Raw genomic sequence first — 13,470 nt, 5'->3', positions numbered from 1 at the left:
GGGAGAGGATAAGGAGTCATTCCAATCCCGGGAGCGGAAAGACTTACCTTAGGGGAAAAAAAAGGACGGGTACACACACACACACACACACACACACACACACACACACACACACACATATATATATATATATATCCCCTAAGGTAAGTCTTTCCGCTCCCGGGATTGGAATGACTCCTTACCCTCTCCCTTAAAACCCACATCCTTTCGTCTTTCCCTCTTTCCTGACGAAGCAACCATTGGTTGTGAAAGCTTGAATTTTGTGTGTGTGTTTTTTTGTCTATCGACCTGCCAGCGCTTTCGTTTTACTCCATCTGTTGAGGGGAGCAGCCCCTTTTCCATCAGCCACAGTGTCAACATTTCATTTTAAGAATCTCCACTTGCTGTGATTAATACCATGTGAATGCCCATTACCTCTTCACATTGGTCACATTGCTGCTGCTAACTTTCTATTTATATGCTGAACATTAAATAGAAGTGAGCTGTAGAGGAAAATGGGCACACTGAGGAGCCTGCCTATACATTATCTAATTGATGCGGGTAACTGTTGAGCAGCACTGGTTCTTAACAAACAATGTCCTCTGGGCTCCATTTCATAATGGGCTTCTGCAATTTCAGGCCTAACTGAGGTTTCACAAATTGTGTGTGTGCGTTTTTATTTTTTCCTCCAGTCTAACACAAGTTAATTTGATGAAACTAGAAACTTAAGACCTACAAATGACTGGGTTCAAGTTTAGGAGAGGTTTACCTTAATTTCTTTTGTAGAAATCACAATTGTGTGCCCTGTGCTTGCAGAAAGAAGGATGATAAAATTACTGTCACTTTGTGTTTTCCTTTCCATAGAAGGGCATCTTATCTCATTTTTGTATTTTTACTTCCCTTTTAATTGCATCAGGCTTACTGTGATCATGAGAAATCGGGAATGTGCAAGGAAAAAACACAATATTCCAACATACAGCTCAAGTTTATTTTTATGGTCTTGTCTATAGATTTAACACAAATAAAAAAACAGAGAATTTCATATAAATAATACAAGACACGAAGGAACATTGAGTCAGACTAAGAGCTATAAAACAGTAATTTTAATAAAATGCCACTTGAGATTAAGTGTGACTTGATGACAAGAAGTTCAGAAGGGCTATAAAAGTTTCTACATTTGTTGAAACAAGTATATAAATATTGATTTTGAAATGAGACTAGACAAGCCACTGTTAAAAATACGTAATATATTGTTTTGTTGCTGTTATTTAATAACAATTAGTTTATCGTATTCTGGGCAGTAGTGTGAAATCATCTGAGGATACGACTTGCATTCTACAGATGCACATAATAGTATTAAATAAATATTTATTTATGTTGTAAATTATAGTCTGACAGAAACAGAGACTTACAACAAAATATAGAAGACAAATACTTAAGTTCAATTACAATACAGAGCTTTATGTGTTTTAGAAACTTAAATACTTTACAATTGTTTATGCACTATATTGTTTCATATACACACACATCGAACACATTTTTACATGCATATTGTAACATCTTTTACACTGAATATACATGGTATATACATTATATTTACAAGTGAGGTATTACGTGTAAAACATCAATACAAGCAGATGAGTACTGTACAGATAATAACCATTAAGCAATGGATTCTTCAATCCATCACAGGTACAAGGAAACGAAAAGAAATCACTCTCTGAATGCTACAATTTGGCAGATATTTGTTCCAGTTGTTCCTTATAGGATACTGACCCTCACATAAAATGCAATAAGCATTTTGTTTGACATATAAAGGGAAAACAGTAATTCTGAAAGCTTAAACACTGAACTAAAGGCAAATTGATACAAAAAGTAAAAGTTGTTGGCAGTGAAATGATTTTTTTGTACTAATTTGGGACAAAAAGTTTCCAATATCTATAAGTGCTCCATTCCAGTCTCCCAATAAACCAGCAACGTACACAGATAGATTTGAAATTAATGCCTTGAGAATCGAATTAGTCCTGATGTTTGCAAATTTACTGCTTCAAATAAAGATATGTGTGAATGTTCTGACTACTTTTGGAATTATATTGATGATATATAGCTTTTTAGGCATACATTAAAAGAGAAAAAATAATGCATACAAAAAAATTATAATATTTAATTTATCAGTGTGTACATTGTCAGATACTAACAATCACAATTCAATTGTATTATAAATTTAAAGTGAGTCTACAGTCAAAGCAATGCCTTGTAATGGTAAAAAAGTCTGTAACTGGCAGTATCATATGGCAAGACACATTGTTTTTTAAAAATCTAACAATATATACATTTCATAGTTAATAGTATTTTAAAAATACATTGTATCAGCAAAAATTTAAATACTACTTTTGCTTTAAAATGCAGCTCTTCACTAAATTTTCAACAGAAGTTACCTGAACTGTACTTTAATCTTCCAGAATACTCTGAAATAAGGCACTATTATTTCAAAAACATAAGGCTTTGCAGCTGGAAAAGCTGGCAGAAATTAACTTACATTCAGTAATTTCAGAACTGTTAATAACTAAAATCTAAAGAATATATTTGTGACTCTAATGCACCTTTCTATCTATACAAAATATTAACTGTAACCATTTGCCTGAAAACCTTGACATCATCAGTACCACTAACATTGAACATATATTTACTCTTCTTTAACAGATTTTGTAGGCATGATTAACCCTCATAATTATGCAGTTCATTAAAATTTGACTAATTTCCAAATACTTGTGTGATAATAAAATAATGCAGTTTGTATCAAATGGTCGGCTTTCATAAAGCTATGAGTTACATGTCAATCTGTGGCACACCTGTAAATTGTAGTTGGTGAAACCAGATGTGTACAATAAAAAAGATAAATTATATACTTCTACCATAAATTCTTTTCTTAATTACAGTGAAGTTGCTCCTGGTAAATGCACTAATCCACTGCAATAACATTGTGACTTTCAAATCCAGTTTTGTGTTTTCTCAATTGAAAATTGAAATTTGTAACTATCTGCTTGTGACTTGCACGTAAAACTATCACAAAAACAGTTAACATTATGTATTTGCTGCAGTATAAAAACGTTTTCCATGTACAACTGGATTTTAAGGCAATGTTGAGAAATTTTAATAAATAAAGTCACAAAAACATTTCATGCAGGTATCTGATTAACAGACGGTTGAAGTTACCATATCAGGATTATGCTGGCTTGGAATATATCTTCCCCCTAACAAAAGATTAATGACAAATAAAGGGGCTCATGACATCATACAAAACCTTTCCCTTGTCAGTCTTACAATGTTTGTCCCCCTCCTTCCCACCATGATTAGTCTTTTATTTCTGTAAGCACATTTATTCATTGATACTAATGGAAGAAAAGCAATGTGACAATATTGAAGCTTTAAAATGCCCATCAAAATGAAAGGAAAATCTGTGTCAAAGAGAAACAATCAAGAAGAAAGAACTACTTCATCAGAACATATTTTGTTTGTAAGCACAGAGGATACATCATTGCACAGAATATTTTTGAGACAAATAAAGCAACTATATGGTGAAAATGATTGTATATATGATAAAGAGAGTGTGTAGTGGCACTAATTGCTTTGCCCGTCTGTAAGGATACTAACAACAATGATTGCAACATAGCTAACCAAAGAATAGCTTAAATACACCAAAAGTGACTGGAAATTAATTTTCATATGCCCGGAGAATTACTTCGAGTTAAATCTTTGCAAATATTTCATAATACTGCCAGACGGCCATGCCATAATTCTGATTAAAGTTCGCATTACAGACAGTGATAAGGATTGTTTGTAAAATGGGGAGGGCACTAACAGTATTACATTTTGCCATGCACATACATTGTTAAACATGTAGACACACATGATAATTACAGGAACATACAAATTGTAACATACATAATTGTTGGATGTGAATTATATAACCCTACCCGTCAAAGCAGGTGATCGGAGCAACGACGGGTCACTTGCCGAGGCACGTTTAATCCGCACTCCCTCACCTTCCTTCGTCTTAGAAGATAATATTACAGAAGTACGAGGGTTTACCCAATATTCGAATTACGGTGTGCGTCGAGTGTGCTATTAGACCCCGTCGGATTGTGTGAAGCAGAGCTGGCCACAACACTGACCTCACTGCCAGACACACATGCCTTGCATGGCAGGGCTTATAATTTCTTCACATTTCCACTTAGCCTGAACAGACACAGAAACACCGACAACAAGATTACAGCCATTTTTACACCGGTACATTACAATTCTGGGAAGCTACACAGGAAGCTACGTCGGTATGTACAGAAAGGATAAGAGATGCGATACACGCTTTGTACATATGAAAAGGAACGATTTTGATCTTTTAGGGGAAACCGAGTAATGAGCTGTCGAGCACTGTAACACTTTGTGACTTTGTGCAAAACAGAAAAGTTACGATGACCACAGCACTTGTGGCAAGTGAAGACATTTGAGAAAGTCTCTTCCCAGCTACAATGGGATGTTATCTGCTAATTTGTAAACAGTAACGCAAACAGAGGCTGTGCTGTACTCCTTCCAGATGGGTCACCAGGGTTTTCAATGAAAACCCTTTTCCCCTCTGCATTGATGAAATTCTTTGTAACAGGGGCAGAGAATCCCGCCTTCACACGTACGCCTGGGCTGGCCTGCCCTGCAGCCGGTGGAAGAACTCCCGCCAGCTGTTGAACGTCTTGCCGGACCATATCCAGAAGCTGGACGTGATGCCGACGATGAGCGCCATGAGGTACTTGATCATGAAGAACTCGAAGTCGGGCCGGCGGGGCGGGTCGGCGCTGGGCGGCGGGCACGGGATGGCGTACTTGCCGCTCTTGGAGCACATGTCGCGGCTCCAGGTCATCATCCAGCTGTCGAAGAGCGCCTGCTCGTAGAAGAGGCACGCGAGCACGACGAGCGCGGGCACCGTGTACAGCACGGAGAAGACGCCGATGCGGATCATCAGCTTCTCCAGCTTGTCCGTCTTGGTGCCGTCGTGCTTCATGACGGTGCGGATGCGGAACAGCGAGACGAAGCCCGCCATGAGGAACACGGTGCCGAGCACCAAGTAGGCGAACAGCGGCGCCAGCACGAAGCCGCGCAGCGACTCTGCGTCCCATACCCCCACGTAGCACACGCCGCTCAGGATGTCACCTGGAACAGACGACGGACAGGATGCCATCAGTGAACGAGTACTCAACAGCATAGCCAGTGGCCAACACCACAGTTTACAGCTGTACACAGTTCTGTTACGGGAGGCAATACACAGTATGGGTGAGTTCTCTTTGGGTCTGGAGGACGAAAATTCCCTTTATGCAACATGGCGTTAAACACAGATCTGGCGAAACTCGGCACTCTCTGTTTGTCAATAAGATACAGAGCACTGTGCTATGCTGAGGACGTGTTCCTTGACTTCAGGAAGTCATTCCACACAATTCCATACTGTCATTTAGCGAACCGAGTATCGGACCAGATTTGCAGTTGGATTCAGGACTTTCTGGCCGCCAGAACTCAACACAACCTCTTACTTCAGCAACAGCCTGCAAAAGGTCATTATTCACAATGTTGATAACGGCTGTGATGTGGGGTCTGAGTGGGGTACTGTCAAGTGGGGGGTGCCCCAGGGATCAGTGTTGGGGCCGCTCCTGTTCCTTATTTATATAAATGATATGCCCTCTAGTATTATGGGTAACTCTAAAATATTTCTGTTTGCTTATGGCTCTAGCTTGCTAGTAAAGGATGTTGTGTGCAACATTGACTCGGTTTCAAGTAGAGCAGTACATGACCTCAGTTCATGGCTTGTAGAAAATAAACTAACGTTAAATCACAGTAAGACTCAGTTTTTACAGTTTCTAACACAAGTCAACAAAACCTGACGTTTTAATCTCACAGAACGGGCATATGATTAATGAAACTGAACAGTTCAAATTTTTATGTGTTCAGATAGATAGTAAGCTGTTGTGGAAAGCTCACGTTCTGGATTTTGTTCAAAGACTTAATACTGTCATTTTTACTATTCGAACGGTATCAAAAGTGAGCGATACTTAGACACGGAAATTAGTCTACTTTGCTTATTTTCATTTACTTATGTCGTATGGTATTAAGTTTTAGGGTAATTCTTCCCACTCTAGAAGGATATTTTTGGCTCAGAAACGAGCGGTTCGGGCAATAAGTGGTGTGAGTTCACGAACCTCTTGTCGACCTCTGTTCACGAGTCTGGGTATTTTGACATCGGCCTCTCAATATGTATATTCCTTATTGTCGTTTCTTGTTACCAATATTAGTTTATTCCCAAGAATAAGCAGCTTTCACTTGGTAAATACTCGGCAGAAATCAAACCTGCATTTGGATCGGACTTCCTTAACTCTTGTGCAAAAAGGTGTGCAGTATACTGTTGCATCCATTTTCAATAAGCAGCCACTCGAATTAAAAAACCTTAGCAGTAATCCACGCGCTTTCAAATCGAAACTGAAGAGTTTCCTCATGGGTCACTCCTTCTATTCTGTCGAGGAGTTCCTTGAAAAATTAAGCTGATTCTTATTGTATTGCTGATAGCGTTTACTTAAACTTATAGACTGCCTTTTATTCAGGTTCATGAACATTTATTTTTATCTGTTTATTACTTTTATATTGTAAGTTCATGTACAGACACGTTCCATGACCTTGGAGATTTGCTCCTCAATTTGGTCCTACGGAACTTGACGTGTAAATAAATAAATAAAAATAAATTAATGGAACAGACCGACACAGTAAATTTCATGAGAGCCCTCAGGGAGGGCCCTTTGATAACGTTAGAGCCTCCAGGAGACTATTCATGGACGACGAAGATGATGTTCACAAGGAAGATGAAAGGCCAGAAGACTGTAGCTCGATGCAGGACGACCTGCAGGGATGGGCAGTTGACTCTGAACGTAAATAAATGTATTGCACTGCGCATAATTATATGAAGAAACAAGCAATGTTCGATTACTGTATTGACCTGAAATCACTGAAACGGTAAATACTGTAAAATACCTAGACGTAACCAAGAGTGGAACAACCACATAAAATCCAAACGGAGCTGCATGAGTGATACTTGCCTCCCCAAGCCCAAGGTCAGGGAGGCGGAGAGCAGTATGCAGAGCACTCCCCTCCCTCCCTCCCACCTCCACCATTACTGCATCCGAGTGAAGCCAGTGGCAAAGAGTTACATGGCGTCCAGTCGGCAAACTGCTGTTTCCGTGCCTGATTATGCAGCTTTAGGAAAAGAAAAACGAGAAATGCAAACATTCGACAGGTCTGCTGCATGTGGTATCAGTTTACGGATTCAGATAATTTATTTTATAGCTGTCATACTGCTAATAGGCTTATGTACCAGTATAATAACTGCCGGCTCCGACTAAGTATGGTTTTCCTCAGAAAACTAACACCAAGCGAGGTGGCGCAGTGGTTAGCTCACTGGACTCGCATTCGGGAGGACGACGGTTCAATCCCGCGTCCCGTCATCCTGATTTAGGTTTTCCGTGATTTCCCTAAATTGCTCCAGGCAAATGCCGGGATGGTTCCTTTGAAAGGGCACGGCCGACTTCCTTCCCCGTCCTTTCCTAATCCGATGAGACCTATGACCTCGCTGTTTGGTCTCTTCCCCCAAAACAACCCAACCCAACCCAAACAATCCAATCCAATCAGACAACTAAATGATTTCACTGTGCACCATAACCTGGGAACTGTGCGGATAAGCGAAATGCTTCCAAGCGCAAAGATCTGCAAGGGTTAACGCGTACCTATAGTTGCCACTTTTTTACTTTCAATGGTGCTACTAGTACAAAAACTTTCCTGTTGCTTCATGTATCAAATAATCAAATTGCTCGAAGAACAGATTGTCTTAAGATACAGCACGTTTTGCAGTGTTGACCTCGGTTTTATTAAAAATTAGAAAAGAGTACCGTAGAAAATACGATACTGCAGTGGCTGTGTTATTCTGAATTACGATACGAAGTTACCTTGGACATTCATCCACGTCCAAAGGAACTTTGCATCGTAATTCAGAATAACACAGCCACTGCAATATCGCGTGTATCCGCCGACAGCGGGCAAGGCAGACGACTTTCAACTAAAATGTCACACCTGTACGGGACTCTACATAATGGATGTAAGAGTACAGGTTGTAGACGCATGTTTGACGACATACGGAAGTTTCGGTCTGACCGTGAGTCTCGCACGGATAGCCAAATGGTAAGGCGACCGCTCCCGACAAGCGGGAAATGCAGGTTCCATTCCCGGTCCGGCACAAATTTTCATTTTCGCCATTCCAGTCTACAGCTGATTGTCCGCATTCGGAATTGGGAATACATTTAATGTATACCGCCATGAAAGGGCGTAGAGGAACCCGACTGAAAAGCACTCCGTGCACAATATTAAGTTCCAGGTAAGGCTTCACCGTTGCTAAGGTATGTCATATGCAATCATGTCTATTATTTCCACAGTTGGCAGACATTGCATGTGCGTCAGTTTAGAGTATGATCTCTGACAATTATTATCACGGAAACAACGGGAGTGGAAAGTGGTCATTTCGTAGTGTCATTTAGCTTGACGCTCACAAGGGAACCTCCCCATCGCACCCCCCTTAGTTATAAGTTGGCACAGCGGATAGGCCTTGAGAAACTGAACACAGATCAAGCAAAATATAGAAACTGAGTAGTCCATGCGCAAGATATGTAAACACCAAGGAAGGTTCGAGTCCGGGAACGCCGTGGTCCCGTGGTTAGCGTGAGCGACTGCAAAATGAGAGGTCCATGGTTCACGTCCTCCATTGTGTGAAAACTTTTATTTTTGTATAATCAACTTCGCTCTCCAAAGTTCCAGGACATGTTCAGATTTGCTTGGACATATGCATGATTTGACGGTCTACACACGGAAAAATTTGAAACCGTTAAAAACATATGTTTTGTCAGACCACAGGGAAAACTGTGCGACTGTGAAACTGTTGCATTCATTTGTTGCAGTTTATGTGACAGACTCTTATGTTTTCATCACTTTTTTGGGAGTGATTATCACACCCACAAGAAAGCCTAAATCGGGCAAGGTAGAAGAATCTTTTTACCCATTCGCCTAGTGTACAGGTTAGGTGGGTCGACAACATATTCCTGTCATGTGACGCACATGCCGTCACCAGTGGGGTATAGAATATATCAGACGTGTTTTCCTGTGGAGGAATCGGTTGACCTATGACCTTGCGATCAAATGTTTTCGGTTCCCATTGGAGAGGCACGGCCTTTCGTCTACTAATCGCACGGTTTTGCGGTGCGGTCGCAAAACACAGACACTAAACTTATTACAGTGAACAGAGACGTCAATGAACGAACGGACGGATCATAACTTTGCGAAAATAAATATCTGACTTGAGGGAAGACTTGAACCAAGGACCTCTCGTTCCGTAGATACTCACGCTAACCACGGGACCACGGCGCTCCTGCGCTGAAAATGTCCTTGATGTTGCCTATTGTGGACATGGACTACTCAGTTTGTATATTTTGCTTATTTTTTCATAGTTCTACACAATTTCTTCATGTTTTCTCGACTGATCTGTGTTCAGTTTTTCAAGGCCTATCCACTGCGCCATCTTATAACTAAATCTGAGGGGGGTGCGATAGGGAGGTTCCCTTGTCAGTAACATAATTTCACAGTGGCATTAGCGTAAATACCAGTCATCACTCTTTCCTCGTATTCTGTGACTTAAGGGGTGCAACCAGCTTAGCGACGCCAGCTGACGAGCCACAGTGTAAGAAGTGGCGAGCGGTGTGTGACCCCCAAGCCCCACCATACCGCATCCAAATTGCGTGCATGACACGGCGACCTGTCGGTCTTCATGTTGAATCGCAAGTAGTGTTGACGGCCTTCCTTTCATTTCTCTTTAAATTTTTTTGAAGATAGCTGTACTGATGCAAGACGTTTTCACACAGCAAACAATTATTATTGACAGGAGATATCTGAGTTTGACTCGACATTCGTCAGTTTGGCTGGGAAGAAATCAACCAGTGTTCGATTACGATATTGTCCTCAAATCGCTGCAAATTGTAAGTACTGTAAATTACCTAGGAGCAGCCAAAAGTGGAATACCCACATAAAACATAAGGTACAGATAGCTTTTCGCTTATCCGCATTGATCTCTGGGTTTGGCGCAAAGTGAAATTATTTGTGTGTCTGTAGATCAGTATACTGGGTTGGAACTGGCAGTTATTAAACCGGTACATAAGCCTATTAGTAGTATGACAGCTATAAAACAAATTATCTATCAGGGAACGTTAAATACCTTTGTTATTGAAGTTGATGAAATTTTTGATCAGATTGACTCATATTTTTGTACACCGAAAACCTATGATCCTTTCTCCAAAAGGAGACAACGAATTGTACGGTGAAATGAAGCTAAAAGATGATCTATGAAAGGAATTCCGTAGGAAGAGGTGCAACATGTCTCTGGCCGGTCGATATGATTGTTTTATTTATTTATCATCCTCCATCACATTGTAATATTACGTATGACGGCCAACTTAAGGCATTATCAGCAGTGTTTTAGATTAACAAAGGTAACACAATTCATGCAGGTTCATTTATTCTCGCCAAATACAAAATTAGAATATATCAAAATTTAACAATTTATTGAAATACCACTTTCATATCTACATCGTGAGTTACCAATCTGTCGGTATTCTAGCATATGTACGGGTTTTCAGGGTGTGTGTTAATTTATGGGCGACGCCGAAGACTTGTCACACAACTGCGAATCTTATTTTGTAAACATCCGTTGTTAATTTATGAACCATGATTTATTGATGGGCCATCGACTTCCTTTACCAGTTCCTCCCTGAACACGTCTCTCCCTCTCGTTAACTTACTGCAGGCTAAAAGCAGATGGCCAATAGTTGGCTTTCCTCTATTACATGTGCACAGTGTTTAATCTATTATTTTAAACAGTTTATAACAGGCTTTCACTGTTCCATGGCCTGTTAACTGTAAAACAGTAAAATTCAGGGATAGTGATAGCTTAATAGAGTAATTTTGGCGCCTCGTAGTAGAATACGGTTTGGTGTGAATGTCTCACCCCCACCCCCCGATTTTTATTTCTTTGCCACACAATTGCCCCATTTGTTTCTAAAGCCTTGTCTTAGTTTTCCTTGTTGCAACTGATTTCCGTTATTGGGTTGCTCTCATAGCTAGATTATCATGCACTTCATTTCCTCATACTCCTGTAGCAGTACTACTGGTAACAACGCCTCCACGCTCCCCTGTCTAGTGTCCATTTGCGAATGGCGCATCGAAACCACCGCTGTCGGTAAACCTTTGTAAGCGATATAATTTCTCTGATTTTCTCGCCGTTGTCATTTCGTGAGATGGCATGTATGTGGGATGGAGTAATAGCCCCACCCCACAATCTTTCCGGAACGTACGCTCTCGTAATTTAAATAGCAAACCTCTCCGTAATGCACAACCCCTCTCTAGTAATGACTGTCAGTGAAGTTTATTGAGCACTTAACGCAAATGCTATCGCACCGGATAAAAGATCCTACAACGAGACTCCTCTCTTTTTGGCGCATGTTCTTTATCTCTTCTACTATTCCAGTTTGGTAGAGGTCCTACACGTGTGAACTATACTCAAGAACCATTCGAACGAGTATTCTGTAACCACTTCTTCCGTCGATCAGTTACATTTCCTTACGTGACAGGTTACAACCATGTCTCACTCCCTTCTCAACCAGCGATTCCCTCTCATGCCCGTCGACTCCTACAGCTGCAGTCTGTTTGCTGCGTAAGTTGTAAACAACTTTTCGCTCTCTGTACTTTACCCCTTACTTCAAGGAGTGTAGTCCAGTCCAGTGAAAAAGAACATCACCCATAAAGTGGCTAAATATATTCAACTACCTTAGCACCCGCTGCTTCGCTCATGTAGACCGACTGTATGGCCTGCAGACAATTATTTTTATTTAATCGAATTTTTTATGTTCACAAAACAACACCTTCTAAGCTTTTCACGGTAATTAAAGCCATATAAGCATGGTCTTATCCGAATGTACTTCTGACTAAAAAGCGATTCTGGCAGTTGGAATCCAAAGTTTTTCTCAGTTATGCCTTTTCCGTTCTTGTGGAGATATTTCCATAGCAACTTTCATCCCCTAACAACTATTTCTCTATATCTAGCCGAGAAGCGAAATGCCAATTTTCATAAAATTAGTTTTAAATTTTTTTAATGTAACTAAAAATTTCTTCATTTTCGTCCCCTATTGCACTCTTAAGGGTAACACTGAAACACGTATTTGTTTTATTTCTAACCGAGAAGTCAATCAACGATTGTCGTAGATGCAGCCTCAAAAATCCTTTAGTAGTTCTTTACTAATTATTTATTTTCGAAATACTTGCACCCAATTTTTTACCCCCTAGTGGATATACTTTCAAAAAGCCTTTTGTCCCCTACTTCACCTCCTTAGGAGTGGAATTTCGGACAAAACTTCAAGTTCCTATTCTTAGCGGTTTGGGCTGGGCGATGGTGAGTCACTGAATCAGACTGACCCTATTTCAACCCCATAGGGGTTGAATTTCCAGAAGCAGAGACAGCTGTATGTTTTATTTCTAGCAGAGAAGCTAAATACAATTTGTCATAAATTTAGGTTCTGCAATGAAATATTTCCATAAAAACTTTCATCCCCCATTTCACCCCCAAAGGGGCTAAATTTCCAAAAACCGTGCAAGCCAAGAGAAGCCAAGTTTACATTTTCATAGATTAGCATTTAAAAATGCTTCCACAATAAAATATTTTCATAAAAATCTCATCCACTATTTCACCCCCTTAGAGGTCCCATTTCCAAAAACACTGAAACACGTACTTTTTTTTTATTTGTAACCGAGAAGTGAAATATCAGTGTTCATGGACGTAGCTTTAAAAATACTGTAGTAGTTGAATAGTGCATTTTTTAAAAAAGATTTCACTCACTATTTCACCAACATAGGGTCAAATTTCAAAAAATGCTGAAACACACATTTCTTTATTTTTTAAAAACCCTTCATCCCTATTTCACTGAGAATTTCGAAAAATCCTTTCCTAAACGACGCCTACAGTATAAGATCCACACCTTCTCCAGATTCCAGCCGTAGCGGTTGGGGCTGGGCGGTGATGAGTCAGTCAGGATATTGCCTTTTATATACAGTACAGAGATATACAGATTGTTCGATAATGCATATTACATACTTCTAGAGATTACAGAGGGGAGGTTGGTAGATCGAGTTTTACATAGTACCCATGTGTGGAAACGTCATCCAACGATGGTACAGAGCGTTGAAGTTATAGGCGCAGGTGCCTCTAATACATACAGGGTGGTTCCGTGATGATCTTACAAACTTTCTAGGGTGATAGAGAAGCTAAGTGTATCCATTTGACGTAAAAGTCCCTCTAGCGCAAACGAAAGAGTGCAG

At 40.2% G+C, this 13,470-nt stretch overlaps 1 protein-coding gene across 1 annotated transcript in view; it reads right to left on the bottom strand.

Moving 5' to 3' along the window:
• Window positions 1-945: 945 nt before the first annotated feature.
• LOC124615495 (frizzled-7) overlaps window positions 946-13,470 on the bottom strand; it is a 121,942-nt gene continuing 109,417 nt past the window's right edge. Inside the window, exon 2 of the mRNA XM_047143439.1 lies at window positions 946-5,181. Within this exon, the coding sequence (XP_046999395.1) occupies window positions 4,658-5,181 (524 nt within the window). The 3' untranslated portion in view covers window positions 946-4,657. The remainder of the gene's footprint in view (window positions 5,182-13,470) is intronic.

The sequence above is a fragment of the Schistocerca americana genome, chromosome 5 (assembly GCF_021461395.2).
Source record: "Schistocerca americana isolate TAMUIC-IGC-003095 chromosome 5, iqSchAmer2.1, whole genome shotgun sequence".
Lineage (NCBI taxonomy): Eukaryota > Metazoa > Arthropoda > Insecta > Orthoptera > Acrididae > Schistocerca > Schistocerca americana.
The sequence above is the reverse complement of the archived record's forward strand: the minus strand, read 5'-3'. Positions and strand labels throughout refer to the sequence as shown.